The sequence below is a fragment of the Gastrolobium bilobum genome, unplaced genomic scaffold, assembly GCF_033153095.1.
Source record: "Gastrolobium bilobum isolate Gb01-03AN ecotype WA unplaced genomic scaffold, APGP_CSIRO_Gbil_v1 utg34229, whole genome shotgun sequence".
Lineage (NCBI taxonomy): Eukaryota > Viridiplantae > Streptophyta > Magnoliopsida > Fabales > Fabaceae > Gastrolobium > Gastrolobium bilobum.
Genome location: NW_026897186.1, coordinates 43557 through 61896, shown reverse-complemented (window position 1 = coordinate 61896; position 18340 = coordinate 43557). Strand labels below are relative to the sequence as shown.

At 38.7% G+C, this 18340-nt stretch overlaps 1 protein-coding gene across 1 annotated transcript; it reads right to left on the bottom strand.

Moving 5' to 3' along the window:
* Nucleotides 1-16584: 16584 nt before the first annotated feature.
* On the bottom strand, nt 16585-17745 carry LOC133304782 (protein PROTON GRADIENT REGULATION 5, chloroplastic). Its single transcript, XM_061504843.1, has 2 exons — nt 17353-17745; nt 16585-16818 (listed from the first exon to the last, which is right to left on the bottom strand). The coding sequence occupies exons 1-2, from the start codon at nt 17617-17619 to the stop codon at nt 16714-16716; spliced, it is 372 nt and encodes a 123-aa protein (XP_061360827.1). The 5' UTR covers nt 17620-17745; the 3' UTR covers nt 16585-16713.
* Between the last annotated feature and the right edge of the window lie 595 nt (nt 17746-18340).

The following is an 18340-nucleotide window of genomic DNA, read 5'->3' as shown; positions in this document are numbered from 1 at the left end:
AACAGAGTCTCAGCTCAAAGAACCATAACATGAAACTCATAACATAATAGCAACAAATATCATCCAGCACCCAAACATAACAGCATAAGCAGAAATATCAGCTAAGCTCCGGCCTCTTGCCGCAAGAGGTCTCAACCCCTGGGTGACTTGAACCTGAAATAAGCGCCCCAAACGTGGGGTGAGATCTCTAAACAGAAATCTCAGTAAGACAAGGGGTCCTCAAGGATCTTCCACCCCAAGCTCACTTACATGTGCAATATAAGTTCCAAAAACAGTTAAACAGTATAAGTTCCAGAACAGTGCAATGCAGTAGATAATCATGACATGTGTGTTATAACTAATCTACTGGCCAGAGAAATGCAGAAATACGTCTATTACCTACACTAGTGCAAGACGCCACTTGCACCCACCCACAGTTTCACCGTCTTGTATGACGCCACATACTCAGGCTTACCGTCTAAGTGGAACAACACATACATATTATAAGCAATTGCACATAAATCTCAACAGCATTTTCAATTATCAAAGCATGTAAGCACATCATGCATATAAACCATTCCCCCATTGGGTATGGTGGAACCACACAATGGCTAAATCGAGGACATGAAAGCTTACCTTGCAAGCTAGCTATCCAAGCCAAGAGTCCACACAAGCTCAAGGTCCACACACAGCAGAATCAAAATCTGTTTTGGACCAGCAATCATATCAATATTCAAACATACAAGCATAAGACATAAAGACAACATCTTTCCTTTACTTTTCATGTCTTTAGGCTTCTCACAAAGCCACAAGCCCTTAATCACTTAGATTCTGACTTATCAAGTCATTACAGAAGTCCAACTTCATCAATCTAGGGTTCACAAACCCATAACTCAGTTTTGTATGAACAGTATCGTTACTGTTCACGCAAACCCATAATATCTGGATATATGTCGGGTACATATCCGGATATGCATATTCGGATATCCATATTCGGATATCAAATACCCCATATCCGGATATCCATATCCAGGTATCATATCCAGATATCCATATCCGGATATCCATATCCGGATATCATATCCGGATATTTCGCGACAAAATGCAGATTCTGCATTTCGTGAAGATATCCATCAAAGGTTCAACTTTTACCAAATACACACGTTCAAAACTCCATTTTTAGGCACATATAGGTTCATATACAGGTTAGTTACTTGTTTAACTCATTAAACATGCCAAGACTCAACTTTTACCCATTAACACTCAAGATCAAAGGTTGTACAACTTACTCAAGGCTCAAAACAGAGCAAAGGATGCTCTTGGAGCTCACCAATCAGTTCCAAATATTCTGATTCCACAAGGGTACGAAAAAGAGCTTCAAGGTAGGTCTTTTACTTCCCAAGGTAGCTCCTTGGATCTTCAAGGGCCAAAGGAAATGGTTTCCCAACCCCACAACCAAAGGTAACAGCCCCCCACACCTTACACAGTCGCTGAAGACTCATAATATGCACCCTCACCTCATTACAATGCTAGCTCTCAAGTGTATACAAGCTTAAAGATGAAGAAATCAAGGAAAAGAGGTAACTTGAAGAGTTTTTCATGCAAAGGTGATCAAGAATAAAGGTGGAAGCATGGAGACATACACTCAGCAGCCAACTCACGCACAAAGGCTAGACAATCAGCCTAGGGTTGTGTGGAAGGGTCTATTTATAGGTCACTTAAAATTAATCACATTGTATTATCGATAATAGCTACGCTTAATATATTAATCCCAAACTTAGGATTCTGAACCTACTCATTTTTCTAAGATTTTTTATATTTTTATTTTATTTTTCGCAGCACCTTTCCAGTACGCACTTTCCATAGCCAGTATCAGTTCTGGCACCAGTTCTCATTATTTTAACTTGAAATTTGAAATTACAGTCCTATATATTATTCTAGGAATATTCATGCACTTATTATAATTTTCCGAGATACTTCATCGGTACACATTTATACCGAGTAGCAGAACCGATATCTGCACTTTTCGTCAGAAAAGTGACTTTCAGCATTATTAATCATTTACCAATATTATTTAAGTCTTCTCATAATTATTAGGGTCAATTATGGAATTATTTCCTAATTTCACATAATTAATTAATTAACTTCCTTAATTAATGGTGCGGGTTCTTACATTTTCCCCACCTTTTTCGGATTTTGTCCTAATAATCAGAAACATACGTGTCTCGGAAGTCGGGATACTGCCGGAGAAGCTCGTCTTCTCGCTCCCAAGTGCACTCCTCAGGAGTTCTTCTTGTCCACTGCACTTTGATCATCAGAATGATGTTGCTACTCAGCTTCTTCTCGCCACAATCGAGAATCTTGAGTGGTCCGACGGGAGTTTTCAAGTTCTCTCAAACTTCCACATCATCCGGTTGCACCACGTGCGAAGGATCTGCTACGTACTTTCGAAGCTGAGACTACCAAGGATCTGGTATGGCCCAATGAATCTCGGGCTAAGCTTCCTTACTCCGAGTGCCCGACCAACACCGATGACAGGTGAAAGTCTCACAAACACGTGCTCACCCTCACCGAACTCCAGTGGACGATGCTTGACATCGTAGTAGCTCTTCTGGCGATTCTGCGCTTGCTTCAGTTTCTCTAGGATCATTTGGATCTGCTGGATAGTATCTTGGACAAAGTCCAAGCCAAACAACTCCTTATCTCCAACCTCAGACCAACAGGTAGGAGTCCGACACCTCCTACCATACAACGCCTCGTAGGGTGCCATGCCCAAGCTAGCATGGAAACTGTTGTTATACGAAAACTCCACCAATGGCAGGTACATATCCCATGTTGAGCCCTGCTCCAAAGTGCAAGCCCTCACATGTCCTCCAAGGTCTGGATGGTCCGCTCAATCTGTCCGTCAGTCTGAGGGTGATAGGCGGTACTCAATCTCAACTGCGTACCAAAAGTTTCCTGCAGCGCCTCCTAGAACCGAGATGTGAACTTCGGGTCCCTATCACTGATGATACTCTCGGGCACCCCGTGAAGCCTCACAATCTCGCGAACATATAACTTGGCCAACTGCTCAGTAATGAAGCTCACCTTTATTGGAAGAAAATGGGCAGACTTCGTCAGTCTGTCCACATTGACCCAGATAGAGTCACAGCCAACCTGAGTCTTCGGCAAACCCACCACGAAGTCCATGGAAATGCTCTTCCATTTCCATTCTGGAATCTCTAGAGGTTGAAGCTTACCAGACGGCTTCTGGTGTTCTATCTTCACCTTCTGGCAAATCAAACACTTGGACACATACACAAAGATGTCCTTCTTCATACCCGGCCACCAGAAATTTCTCTTCAAGTCCTGATACATCTTTGTAGCACCAAGGTGAACTGTGAACTGGCCCTTATGGGCCTCTGCCATAACCTCTTCGGTCAAAGGACCTCGAGGAACCACAATCCTCTTCTAGAACAACAAAAGTCCATCCTAATTCCAAGACACACCGTCTTCGTTCTTCACGTAATCCAGGCACTCTCTCTGCACTTGCGCATCTTGGATCTTCTTCATAAGCTCATTCCTGACTCTTACAGTCTCTATCTCGAGAAGTGCACCTCCAAACAAGGAAGTCACCGTCAGATCTTGAAACTTCTCGATAACATCAAAGTCACCAATCGACAAACTGGATAGACTTACGAATTTTTGACTCAGAGCATCAGCTACCACATTAGCCTTGCCAGGATGGTACTTCAACTCAAAGTCGTAGTCCTTCAGAAACTCCATCCATCTCCTTTGCCTCATGTTCAGCTCCTTCTGATAAAACAAGTACTTCAAACTCTTGTAGCCACTGAACACAGCAAACTGCATACCAAACAGGTAATGCCTCCAAATCTTGAAAGCAAAGACAATCGCAGTCAACTCCAAATCATGAGTCGGGTAGTTCTCCTCATGAGGCTTCAACTGCCTCGAAGCATAAGCAACTACTCTACTGGTCTGCATCAAAACACAGCCCAACCCCTTTCCAGAAGCATCACAGTAAAGCTCAAACTGCTCATCAGGATCAGGAAGGATCAACACTAGAACGATAGTCAATCTCTCCTTCAACTCTTGAAAGCTTTCCTCACACTCGTGAGTCCACACAAATAGAGTCTCCTTCCGGGTAAGGTGAGTAAGTGGTAGAACCATCGTGGAGAATCTCTTAATGAACCTCCGGTAGTAACCTGCCAAACCCAAGAAACTTCTCACTTCGGTAACCGTCTTGGGCATCTCCCAATCCAACACCGCTTCAATCTTGTTGGGATCCACTGCAACTCCCTCCGCAGAAATCACATGCCCAAGAAACTTCACAGACTTGAGCCAAAACTCTCATTTTGAAGGCTTAGCGTAAAGCTTTTTCTCCTTCAACACTTGCAACACAATCTTCAAGTGCTCAGCATGCTCCTCCTTCGTCTTGGAGTAAATCAAGATATCGTCAATGAAGACGATCACAAACTTATCCAGGTACAGCTGGAAAATCCTGTTCATGTAATCCATGAACACCGCGGGTGCATTCGTGAGTCCAAAGGGAATCACCAAATACTCAAAGTGACCGTATCTCGAACGAAACACGGTCTTAAGGACATCCTTCGGCTTCACCCAAATTTGATGGTGTCCGGACCGGAGATCAATCTTCGAATACACATAAGCACCCCTGAGCTGATCCAGCAAATCATCAATACGCGGAAGGGGATACTTGTTCTTGATCGTCACCTTGTTCAACTGCCTGTAGTCGGTGCACAATCGCATAGTCCCGATTTTCTACTTCACAAAAATGACCGGTGCTCCCCATAGAGACACACTCGGTCGAATGAAGTCTTTCGCTGAAAGATCCTTAATGTGCTTCTTCAGCTCCGCCAACTCCGGTGGCGACATCCGATACGGAGCTAATGAAATAGGCCCTACACCAGGCAACAAGTCTATGGAGAACTCTATCTCCCGCTGTGGCGGAAACTCAGGAAACACCTCGAGAAATTTCCCCACCACAGGAATGCCAGTGATATCCTCCTATGTCCCACTCACCAAACCTCCCAACATGACATAACCGAATGCCCCTGCTCTCAAGGCTCTCCTAGCCTGCAGCAACAAAATATATGGCGACGAACTGGTTGTGGAATCACACGGAGACATCACCACACGTTTGGCACAACAGTCAATCATCACACAATTTCTGGACAACCAATCCATGCCCAAAATTATCTCCAAATTAGCCATCGGCAATCCAATCAGATCTACCGAGAAGTCACGGCCATCCCACTGAAACGCGACATCTCGATGTACAGTGGTAGAATCACACTTCTCTCTGGTGGCGGTGGTCACCCGTAACGGTGGAGAAAGCACAGACATAGGCAACTCAAGCCCCACAACAATTGGGGTCGCAATAAAGGAATGCGTAGCCCCAGAGTCAAACAAGACATCAACAAAAGATCCACCAATGGATACAGTACCTCTGACAAGGTTCGAAGCTCAGTACGACTGCTGGCGATCCAATGAATACACACGCCCGGTAGCAGGTGGCACTGCAGGTGCCGAAGTAGGTGGAAGGGGAACCATCTGAAGTGGAACTGCCTGAACTGCTGCAGCTCTCACCGTCGACGATGGACAATCTCTAGAGTAGTGGCCCTCTTTGCCACAGTGAAAATAGATCAGCTGCCCCGTAGCACAACGTCCTGCATGCTCCTTTCCGCACCCCGAACACCTAGGAGTGGAAGGAGGCCTAGCAAAACCTCCCTGTTGCGAAGAAGTCCTCTTGAACTGACCAAGCGCCTGTCTAGCCGCAAACTGCTTCCCTTTGCCCTTTCCAGCAAACTTCCTGTCTTTCCAGGAAGTCGAACTACTCATTCCCTTCGTCTCAGCAATCTTAGCCCTCTTGGCCTTACTCGTAAAACAGACATCCTCGATGTCCCGACACTGCTGCACTAGTGTCCAAAATCTCTCGAATCCGCTCCAGCAAGGGGAACAGCTACCTCCTCGCTAAGTCCCCTACGGAACTTAGCAGCCAAAAAGGTCGAAGTAGGCATAGCCATCCGAAAGTGTGCAAATTTCACCAGCTCATTAAACTTTGCCAGGTACTCGTCAGCAGACAACGAGCCCTGCACCAACCTGTCGAACTCCCCCTGCTTCCTCTACTGCGCATCATAAGGGAAGTACCGACCCAGAAAGCAATCCTCGAAGAATGGCCATGTCATAACATGACCTTGCATCTCAAAAGTGTGAGAGGTGTTCCTCCACCACTCATGGGCATCGCCCTCTAGCATATACGTGGCGAACATCAACTTCTGCGGATCAGTACACTTCATGACCCGGAAGATCTTGTCCAGCGCCTGTAGCCATCTCGCCGCAACAATAGATCATAAGACCCATCAAAGGAAGGTGGCTTATGCTTGTGGAAAGCGTTAAGCCGGCGATCAATCACATCATGATCTTCAGTAGGCTCCACATAGGGTTCCATCACCCCAGTGAGTTGACCAGTGCCCTCAACATGACTCTGGCTGTCATCCTGAAGACTAGGTTGAGGCGGCGGTGGTGGCGGTAGAGGTGGTGGTGGTGGGAACTGACCCTCATTGCGGCCAGCCCGCATCTCTTCCAACATGACCCTCATCATGGTCATGTTCGCCAGTCTGCTTGCCTCAAGGACATCTTCGGTGGCCTTCCGGTTCGCCTCTCAACGGCGTCCATCATTGCCACATTGGCCAATCTAGTGGCCTCCTGATCGGCTAGTCTAGCCACCTGCATCTCAGCCAATGCAATCAGGATAGGATTTACCATGAATCTCGTTCGTCTCGCGGTTTCACCTAGGATTTACCATGACTCTGCACAAGTTACATAAATAATGAGTTGATCAGGCCCACGCAATGTTGTCACGCTTGCATTATCATAGCAAAACCAAACAGAGGAAACACACAAGACAGACTCGCAGCAAACAATCCTATGTTATTGCAAAACATACAGGCTTTCCCCTAGAAAGTGCTCTGATACCATAAAATGTAACATCCCGTGTATACCCGGTTTGTTAACATGTCATCGTATTAAGTCACGCTTAATTAAATATGCGGAAAATATTTTTCTTTTCAATTATGACGTCATTAAACTTAGCCAAGTTGATTACTTAATCAATTTCATAAAAACCTCGCCTGTATGTAAATTGCAAAAGACATCTAACTGAAATACCTCAATAGATTAATAAGTGAGTATCTAAGTCACGGATCTACAACACATAGTCCGGACAATATCCTGATACATTAATACAACTCATAACTAAAAACATAAAGTCAAGTCAATGTGGCATTGACAATCCCAATGCTCACCAAATAGCAACATAATCAACAGAGTCTCAGCTCAAAGAACCATAACATGAAACTCATAACATAATAGCAACAAATATCATCCAGCACCCAAACATAATAGCATAAGCAGAAATATCAGCTAAGCTCCGGCCTCTTGCCGCAAGAGGTCTCAACCCCTGGGTGACCTGAACCTGAAATAAGCGCCCCAAACGTGGGGTTAGATCTCTAAACAGAAATCTCAGTAAGACAAGGGGTCCTCAAGGATCTTCCACCCCAAGCTCACTTACATGTGCAATATAAGTTCCAAAAATAGTTAAACAATATAAGTTCCAGAACAGTGCAATGCAGCAGATAATCATGACATGTGTGTTATAACTAATCTACTGGCCAGAGAAATGCAGGAATACGTCTATTACCCACACTAGTGCAAGACGCCACTTGCACCCACCCACAGTGTCACCGTCTTATATGACGCCACATACTCAGGCTTACCGTCTAAGTGGAACAACACATACATATTATAAGCAATTGCACATAAAGCTCAACAGCATTTTCAATTATCAAAGCATGTAAACACATCATGCATATAAACCATTCCCCCATAGGGTATGGTGGAACCATACAATGGCTAAACCGAGGACACGAAAGCTTACCTTGCAAGCTAGCTATCCAAGCCAAGAGTCCACACAAGCTCAAGGTCCACACACAGCAGAATCACAATATGTTTTGGACCAGCAATCATATCAATATTCAAACATACAAGCATAAGATATAAAGACAACGCCTTTCCTTTACGTTTCATGTCTTTAGGCTTCTCACAAAGCCACAAGCCCTTAATCACTTAGATTCTGAGTTAACAAGTCATTACAGATGTCCAACTTCATCAATCTAGGGTCCACAAACCCATAACTCAGTTCTGCATGAACAGTATCGTTACTGTTCACGCAACCCCAGAATATCCGGATATCCATATGCGGATATCTAAGACCCCATATCCGGATATCCATATCCGGATATTTCGCGACAGAATGCAGATTCTGCATTTCGCGAAGATATCCATCAAAGGTTCAACTTTTACCAAATACACACGTTCAAGACACCATTTTTAGGCACATATAGGTTCATATACAGGTTAGTTACTTGTTTAACTCTTTAAACATCCCAAGACTCAACTTGTACCCATTAAAACTCAAGATCAAAGGTTGTACAACTTACCCAAGGCTCAAAAAAGAGCAAATGATGCTCTTGGAGCTCACCAATCAGTTCCAAAGATTCTGATTCCACAAGGGTACGAAAAAGAGTTTCAAGGTAGGTTTTTTACTTCCCAAGGTAGCTCCTTGGAGCTTCAACGGCCAAAGGAAATGGTTTCCCAACCCCACAACCAAAGGTAACAGCCCCCCACACCTAACACAGCCGCCCACAGCCCTCCTTACAATGCTAGCTCTCAAGTATATACAAGCTTAAAGATGAAGAAATCAAGGAAAAGAGGTAACTTTAAGAGTCTTTCATGCAAAGGTGATCAAGAATGAAGGTGGCAGCATGGAGACACATACTCAATAGCCAACTCACGCACAAAGGCTGGAGAATCAGCCTAGGGTTGTGTGGAAGGGTCTATTTATAGACCACTTAAAATTAATCACACAGTATTAGTGATAATAGTTACGCTTAATATATTAATCTCAAACTTAGGATTCTGAACCTACTCATTTTTCTAATATTTTCATATTTTTATTTTATTTTTCGCAGTACCTTTCCGGTACGCGCTTTTCCATAGCCAGTATCAGTTCTAGCACCAGTTCTCATTATTTTAACTTGAAATTTGAAATCACAGTCCTTTATATTATTATAGAAATATTCATGCACTTATTATAACTTTCCGGGATACTTCATCGGTACGCATTTATACCGAGTAACAAAACCGGTATCTACACTTTTCGTCTGAAAAACGACTTTCAGCATTATTAATCACTTACCAATATTATTTAAGCCTTCTCATAATTATTAGGGTCAATTATGGAATTATTTCCTAATTTCACATAATTAATTAATTAACTTCCTTAATCAACGGTGCGGGTTCTTACACATTGTTTCTTCATTCGATTCCGTTGAACTTGAGGCTTCTTTTGCTTCCTTAGCTTTCCTTTCCTTTGCACTTTTTCTGAGTTTCCTTTCTGTCTTTTCTATCTTAGGATCAAACTGCAAGATTCATGGGTTAAGAGTACCTCGCATAAACTAAGATTAAAAGAAGTGCAAAAAAAAGAAAAATGCAGAAACAGAAAACAAAAAATAAAAACAGAAAAAGAATGAAGAAAATTAATGAATGCAAAATATGCAAAAAAATTGATGCAAAAAATTAAACGACCAATCTAAACAGTTTTAGTTATTTTTAATGTTGAAGGATCTGATCTCCAGCAACGGCGCCAAAAACTTGTTACGATTCGGCAAGTGCACCGGTCGTAAAAGTAATAAAGTGTACTGAGTACGAGATCGTTCCCATGAGGATCGGATTTTCAAACACTAATTCGCTAATCGCTATTTAGTTGGACAATCAAAAATTAGATTTGAGAGAATTGAATTTGAAAAGAAAACAATCAATAACATGCAAATTAAAATTCAGAATTAAAAAGACAATTGAAAAGATGATTTATAGATTAAGAATTTAAAAACAAGCGTAGTTAAGGTTTCGACTTCCCCCAATCTCCTCAGTATGCAATGAATTAAACTGTCAAGAATCTGTTCTTAATATATTTTGAATCATTTCTTTCTAAGTTAATTAGGGCTCAATTCCTTGTTACCCTAAATCTATGTGATCTTGAAAGAACTCTAGTTCCCTGATTATTCCCCAAGAAAACATGCATTAAGATCAAGAATTCAAATATTGCACAATTACCTTATGTTTATCCCTAAATCACAAGGATTATGATAAATTCACCAAATCAGGATTCATGCACCAACATTCTTATTGTCATACAATTCCCCTAAAACAATCTATAAGGAGAAAACTCATAGAAATCATTAAAGATGGATAAATTTATTTAATTATAAAAAGAAAGGAATTCAGGAACAATTTAATTCAAGACATACGATTCAATTGGGTTCCATCTACCCTTATCTACACAAAAGTCTAGCCTAGCATACTGAATTCAAAAGCAATAATAAAGAAAAGAGAACTTCAAGCCTCCATTGGTGTGATGTTGACTTGGTTTCTCAGTGTTCCAATGCTCCGCAACAAGATTCCTACCTTGAATTTTTTCACAATAAATTTTTTGAGCTCAATCATCATTAATCATCATTGTGAACATTTAATTACAAAGGGACACTACCATTAAAGGTCCCCAACTACCTCCAATCAACCACACATAGGCTTAGGTCACAATTTTATGATCTCTATGAAAATCCAACAATAGGTATAGTAACTTACCACAAATCAAAATCCAAGACTCCTATGAATGTTTCCCAAGCAACAAACTCTATTGACACCAATCTCTTCATATTTTCGCTGCTTCATGGGGAGATATCTCAGAATCTAGGGACTTCAAGAGGAATGGAGGTGTGAGTTGGATTCACTAGGTGTTTTACTTGAATTTTCATGTAGGACAAGTGTGGTTTTGGTGCAGGAAATTGAAAGCACAAGCTTTTTTCAATGGTGAGAACTCAGATTTTTGGGTGCAAGGAGGGAGAGATGAAGATGATTAATAGTATAAAACCATGTATCTTAAGTTGTTTAAGTGGCACTTCCAAAAATAATGATAACACTTCCAAAAAAAAAAGTTGTTTAAGTGGGGTGGATCCCACATGCCACCTCACACAATTCGAATTATTTCAAATCATCCACTTAACCTACTAATCTCCAATTAATTCATGAGCTATCTGTTAAATCCAAAATTTAACATTCACCAAAGTCCTTTAATTACACTTTAACAGATAAATCCTGAGTTTCCTGGTAATTCGGTGAAATCAATGTTTTAACCTTATTTGTACACCATTGGCACGTTTCCCCAAAAATTCTAAAATTCATCAAATATTACCAACATATATTCAATCCTAGAGCACTAATATCACTCAGCACATTTTTCGATGCAACTATACTACAATATTCCATCCGATAAAAAAATTATTCATAAATTTTTCAGAAACTTGCCTAACAACTAAATTTTTCGTCCTAAATCCATTTTCAGTGTTATTTTTATCATTTGAGGCCTAATCTATCATTTTATAATTTAGTGTTACGTACTTGTTGATTTACCGTTTTACCCTTCGTACGTATTTTGACCCAAAACTTAAGATTTTCACTAATCATACCCCTTAACCTCATTTTAATTATAAGTATATATTTCAAATATATATTTCAAATATACGAGGTGTTATACTTTGCATGCATTTTTCTTAACATACAAATCATTAATTAAGCATTCAATCATTTATTAAAAATCACACCACATCAACCAACATGTAAACATCATCAAACCATATCAAACCCTAATTTACTATTCATGGCCGAATTTGAAAGTTAGGGTGAGGTTACTTTCTTGCAATTTTTCAAAAATTCAAGATGTTATCTTTGATTTACATGATTAATCAATCAATTTCCACAACAAAATCACTTCAAAATTCATCATTAACGTACATAGAAATTCATGTTGAACACAAATGTTCACAAATCATCATCCAATCAACAAAGTTTGATCAATTACCTTGTATAGCTTCCTTTAGGTAACCTTAAGCTTTTCCAACATAAAAACCAAGTAAAAACTCATCCAAACTACCAAAGGACAACAACCATATCCAACCTTTGGGATAGAATATCTCACTCAATACAAGGCTAGAAGGTGTCACAAGAAATCTATTTCATGTTGAAACTTTCTTGAAATTATGGCTAGAAATCAAGTTCTCTCAAACTCTCTTACACCATGGAAGCTACGGTCATGGAGAAGAAGAAGAAGAGATATTTTATGTGTCTTGAAGAAAGAAAAGAAAGATAAAAAGTGGTTCGAAATTAAAAGGTTTAAAGGTTTAGTTTTTATTACTTTTTCACTTTTTAACTTCGATATTTTTATCACACTTTAACCAAGCTTTTAAGACAAGACAAACATTCTTCCCATCATAGTCGACTAAAGATCGCGAAAAACCCTATATCCAGACCTCTCTTGGCCTCATTTTCATTATATTCGAAATCAAAACTCCTCTCTTGGTCTCTTTCTCTGGTTTGTCAGCTGTGAACCTTCCAATCACCCTTCCATTTCATCCCACCACCTCTAAGGCATAGTAATTGTGAAATCATTGTCATTTTCCTTTATTTCTCAATTGTTTCCCCCAAATCCGAACCCTAACCCCTAAAATCTGATTCCTACCCCCAAAATTCGTGTGAAAGATGAGCTCAAGTCCAAACATGTATGTTACCATGATTTACTATGATGGAAAGCATTATGAAGACCCCAACGGTGTTCAATTTAAAGAAAAAACGAAAATGTTGAAAATCAAACGGGGCACTACGTACAATGAGCTGAAAGGGAGGATTAACCAAAAATTGGGGCTACACGGTAGCCATGGCGTTCAACGGATGATCGCCAGGGTAGAGTCTACAGTTGGTAAGGATGCTATATTCTACATTGGTAATTATATATGTGACGATGAAGATGTGGACTGTGTCATAGATGCAATTGTGGACCGAAAATTTCAAAACTTTATTGAGATATATGTTGAAATAGACTGTGGTCAATCTTCATCTGCACCTGTGCATGGAAGAAGTCAAAGTCAAGAAGACAGAGTGGTCGGTTTATCTGCACCTGCACCTGTCTTAAGTCAGATAACACTGAGGGAAATAGACGAGGATGAGGATGAGCATGACAAGGATATGGATAGTGAAGACGATGGTGAACCCGAGAGTGTTATTCCGCTGGGTGACACCTCAGATACGGACGTAGAGGGGAATTTTGACGCTGATACTAGTTTAGGAAACTTGAGTTCCCAGGTTATGCCACCGCTCCGTGTTGACCCTGTTAGCAGTGGTAAGATTGTAAATTAAAGTTTTAATTTTGCATATATATATATATTTGTGTTTTCTTTCGTACTGACGGATAAGTTTAAATTTGGACGTAGGGTCTGAGATTGAGCCATTTTGGAACGACAGCCCACACACTATTCGTTCATTAATTGGGCTCACCCTAATGATGAGACGAAGATATTGTATGGCGACGATGACATCCACGGTGGCTGGCATTTAGGAGATCCATTATATTTGTACCAGGAGTTTCGAACTAAATCTGAAATACAACATGCAGTCAAATTATATTGTATGAAGTCTCATCGTACTGCTGTGGTGGCAAAAAGTGATGACCATAGATTTGTGATGAAGTGTCGAAAAGTGATGACTCTTCCTCCAAGCCCATTTTTTGGAGAGAGGGGACGGAATGGAGCGATTTAGTCGATTAGGGTTTGAAAATAACCCCCTTTGCGAAATGGGTTTTTTTTTTAAAAAAACCTGATCTGCGACATTTAGTCGACTAAATAATGTTCTTAGTCGACTAAAAGTGCAAACAATTTAGTCGATTAAGGTGAGTTTGTAGTCGACTAAAATTCGCGTTTCATAATTTCTGAGTTTAGCCCATTTAGTCGATTAAAAGTTAATCGACTAAATGGGGGCAGGATGGTGGATAGTTCTGGGGGAGGGGCAAATTGGTTATTAATTATTTAATTAGGGGCAAAAGGGTCAAAAAGCCATCTTTAGAGTATTTAACTTAAATTATAAAGATGCCATGATTAATAAATAAATAATTACTTTAATAAATCACTAGAAATTGAATTTTGTGCATAAAAAATTAAACAAAAATTATGCATCATATATAACCGTAAATAAAAAATACATAAAATTAATCAATTATGTACAAATCTATGCAAAACTTTATAATAGAATTATCAAACTATATTTTTTTACAGATTAGAATATAATATAATATAATATAAGGGAAAAGTGTTTGTCATTTTAAATGACAGAAAGTTATGTCATTTTAAGAGAGATACAGACACAAAAAATTTGAATTTTAATTAAAAAAAACCACTCACTTTCTCTCTCCCATGATTTCCGTTTTTTTGTGTCTATCTCTCTCCTAAAATGACATAACTTATGTCATTTAAAATGAAACCCATAATATAATATAATATAATATAATATTCTATCCTAGTTAATCATACAAAATATAATAAAATTCTTGTTGGATAAGATTTATTTTATTATATATGATTAATTGCAATTAATATCCTTATGTGGTCCTAAAACTTCATACATGACTTTTAACTAAATAAAGATGTTGCGACTACACTTTAATTAATTACATATTGCTGAACTTTAATCAATTTCCTAGCTTATACGTTTCCACAAGAAGCCCAAAACGACATGTATCATTTTCAACCTCTTGATGGACACTTGACACGGTTGCAACCATTGGGCTCTTATTGTGAGGCTGTAGGCTCAAATCTTGCGATCGGTAGTTTAACTCTTTTAAGTAACCCGTCGTTATTCACGATAAGCTCAAAACGACATATGTCTTGTATCATCTTCAACCTCTTCACAGGTCAACCCAACCCAGTTGCAACTAAATTGGAACCCAACAGTTTGTCAGCCAATTTTGCACCAATATTGATTATTTAAGTCATAGACATGTTAGAAATCTTATTTCTTTCTTATTTCTAATTTTATTTTTCTTCAAAAGTTGTAAATCACATCTCTGAAATCAAAAACCTTTTACACAATATAGCCCAAAATAAATAAATAAATACGCAAGGCAAAGCCACAATGACTATAATACCAATTATAAAGTAAAAATTGGAGCGATCTAATCATGCTAGCATATCTATTAACAATAATTAGATTTGTTCTGACCGGTCCCTTCAAGCCCAGTAAGATGGGCCTAATATTACTAGCTTATATATAGACACTTTCTAGATGGCATTCTTTGAGGAGTCATGGAGGCTCAACACATGAAATCCCCTTCTTCTTCCAATACTGTTGTCCATGTACATTGACAATGGGTTCAACATGTCTAGACTTAGTGTTTAGGCTTGGCTAGGTGTTATAGCTATGAGGGGTCTCTCTCCTATGTTTGAAAGGAACTTCATCTCTCTTAATACCCCCTTGACCCAGGTAAGAAGGCGATCTTCTTCTTCTCCACACAACGGAAGAGCTGTTACTCTGCTAAAATGTGAAGTCACTTTAGCCACTCTCACACAATCCCCTATTGCAGTATACCTACGCAGCACCATGGGAAACTCATTGAGCCTTTGTCTCTACCATTGCCACACATAGTACCCCAAAATTGATAGACTTCACCCTTCATGGGACACATTTATAAACTCTCGTCAGTTCAAGATCAACGGCAAAAAAAGGAGAGATCAAAATGTACTTCTCATCATTGCTATGTTTTTTTATTTCTCTTTATGTAGATTTCAATGTTTCTCCTGAAGTCTTCCTCTCATGACCTAGATGGTCATTTCAACCCAAAAGTTTAAAATGAGAAGTGAAGGTTCATCAATGATTTTTTATATTATATCTCTTTAACACATCCCTCACGCAATAATCATTTGGGTTTGAAACGTGAATATTGCATATGCACATTTTTTCTACCATGTGCTGACTTAATTCCACTATAAAATAATGGGTGATGAAAATCGAACTCGTGATTTCGTAATCACCGATTATGTAAAGCAAACATTTCACCTAAAAGTTTAAGCTAAGAAGTAAAAGCCTATTAATAATTTTTTATATTATATCTATCTAACAATAACTAAAAATAAAAGAGAGCTTAGGGACCATAAAATGTGAGTGCGTCCCTGAATAACCTCTACGGCTCTACCCATCGCAAAAGCATTTGTCTGCATCTCATATGTAGTAGGCTGTTACTCTAGGTAGAGTAACTACTTGAGATGTGAATTAGCATTTTGACTGCACTTCCCAGCCAAGTTTGATTTTAAGCTTAAAGGGTTTTGGTATTCTGATTTAGGCTGCTTGTTTAGAGAGTCAAAGGTACAAATACCTAAAATGATAATAAATTTTGGCTAACAATATATCAAGTTGCATCTCATCACATTTTTTGGGGAAATGATGTGAGGGTTTAGTAGAATTTAGGATGAAATTTAAAATGGGATCAATTTATTATAAGTGGTTCATAGAAAAGACTATGAATTTTTTTTGAAGAGTATCCTGTATAAATAACATTGCTCTATTTGTGGTACCCTGTTGATAGACAACCTCATTATGTTTTATAATATTTCATTTATCTAAAGAACAAAATAAGACAGCAATTACTTAATGAAAAATCACAACTTGAGATGAGTTCCTAGTTTACATTGTGCTGTCAATTGAAAACCATCAAGTTTAAACTTGAAACTTTCTCACATGGTAATTACAAAATGTGGAACATTTTTGTGAAATCTATCATGCAAGAAACCCAAGCCATTCTCCGTTCTTCTTTGCCAACCTGATCAGCCCTTGTCTCTGTTTTGCATCTGCTCCTATTGATTTGCAAAATTCTGTAATTACCTAAAATTTCCAAATATGAAAGTTTAGTACAAAAAATATATAGCATGCTTACATACTATTTTATTCACATCAAATTGCTACCAACATTTTCAAACAGTTGCTTGAGCAGAATTTTCAATTTCATTTTTCAAATTACAATCTTGAATGATTTATTTATTTATTTTCTTGGTACTTCAAATCCGTTGTGTGTCTTAGAACCCCTTAACATATTAGTGGTTTCTCATTTTTTAAGGTTTATGAAGTGTAGTCCATCTCCCATAAATTTAACTTATTTTTAAAATTTCAAATCCAAATCTCGCTTTCATAGATTATACTTGAACATCTGTTCAACAGAATTTAAATCCTTCAATCTAACCAAGATTGAAACAGATAAACCCACATATAAACCTGGTTTATGAGAATGATACAATATGAAACAGGATTCTCAAAATTTCCACCAACCCCTCAAATAAAATTCTTAGAGCAATGAAAAAGACTTGAAATTAAGCAAAAGGGTAAGAGTAAAAAAGTCTTGGCAAGAAAATTGAATTTCACCTGGGAGTGTAAAGCAATGGCTTTGCCTCTAAGCTGATTGAAACGCTTCTTGCCAATGATATTACGTGTGACCACAACAATAGGTGCAAACACACCTTTCCCTTCATTGACATTCTTCATCATTGGTTGCAATCTCACTGGCTTTCCTCTTCCCATTCGAACTTGTGATGGCACTGATGACTTGGCCAACATGGTGTAATCTTCACCAACCATGGAAGTTCCCCAGCTTCCATAGAAGGATGAACCAACAGAAATTGAAGTAGCCATTTGTTTATGCTTTCCTCTCTCTCTCTCTCTCTATCTATCTATCTATCTATACGTGGCTTGATATGTGAACATAAAACTAGAAGTTCTTTGTTTTAGTTTCTTAGAACTTGAGATAGATGGTTCTAATGGTTTATATTTGCTTGTGAAAGAGGGGATATTTGGGTGTAAATTGGAGAGCCAGTGGTTCACAATTGAACTGTGTGGTGTGATTCACAACATGGAAGCATTAGCAGCCACACATTTTGGTGGCTTAGATTTTTATTTTTTGTACATTTTTAATTACAGTTTATGGAACTGGGAGAATATCAAAATCTCGAATTCTAATGGGTTGTGTGTATTTTCTAGGGTTTTTTTTTTTTTTTTTTCAAATACCAATTTGGATGTGAAAAGTCTCACTAATTCGATTTTGAATTTGAATCTCTTTGTCCTCTTTAAAAATTGTGATTCTCACGATTCGAGCCTACAATTTATTAAACAAATTAAATTTTGAAGTTTAATTAGGACGTCAGTAGACCAATAACTATTGGATGGTCATCTTTTAACCCAACTATTATAATAAAATTATGGAATAAAAATATATTTATTTATTTAAGAAAGAAGATTGAACATCAATAAATTAATTTCATCTCCTATTACTAAATTAAAAATAAGAGATATTAGAAAAAATGAATTAGAATAAATTCTATCATATTTCATTTATTTCTATTAATTTCGTTCCATT

Coding starts and splice junctions, on each gene's coding strand:
- LOC133304782 (XM_061504843.1), bottom strand. CDS start 17,619: ATGGCTACTTCAATTTCTGTTGGTTCATCCTTCTATGGAAGCTGGGGA. Junction 16,819..17,352: donor CCATTGCTTTACACTCCCAG/GTGAAATTCAAT, acceptor TGGAAATTTTAG/GTAATTACAGAATTTTGCAA.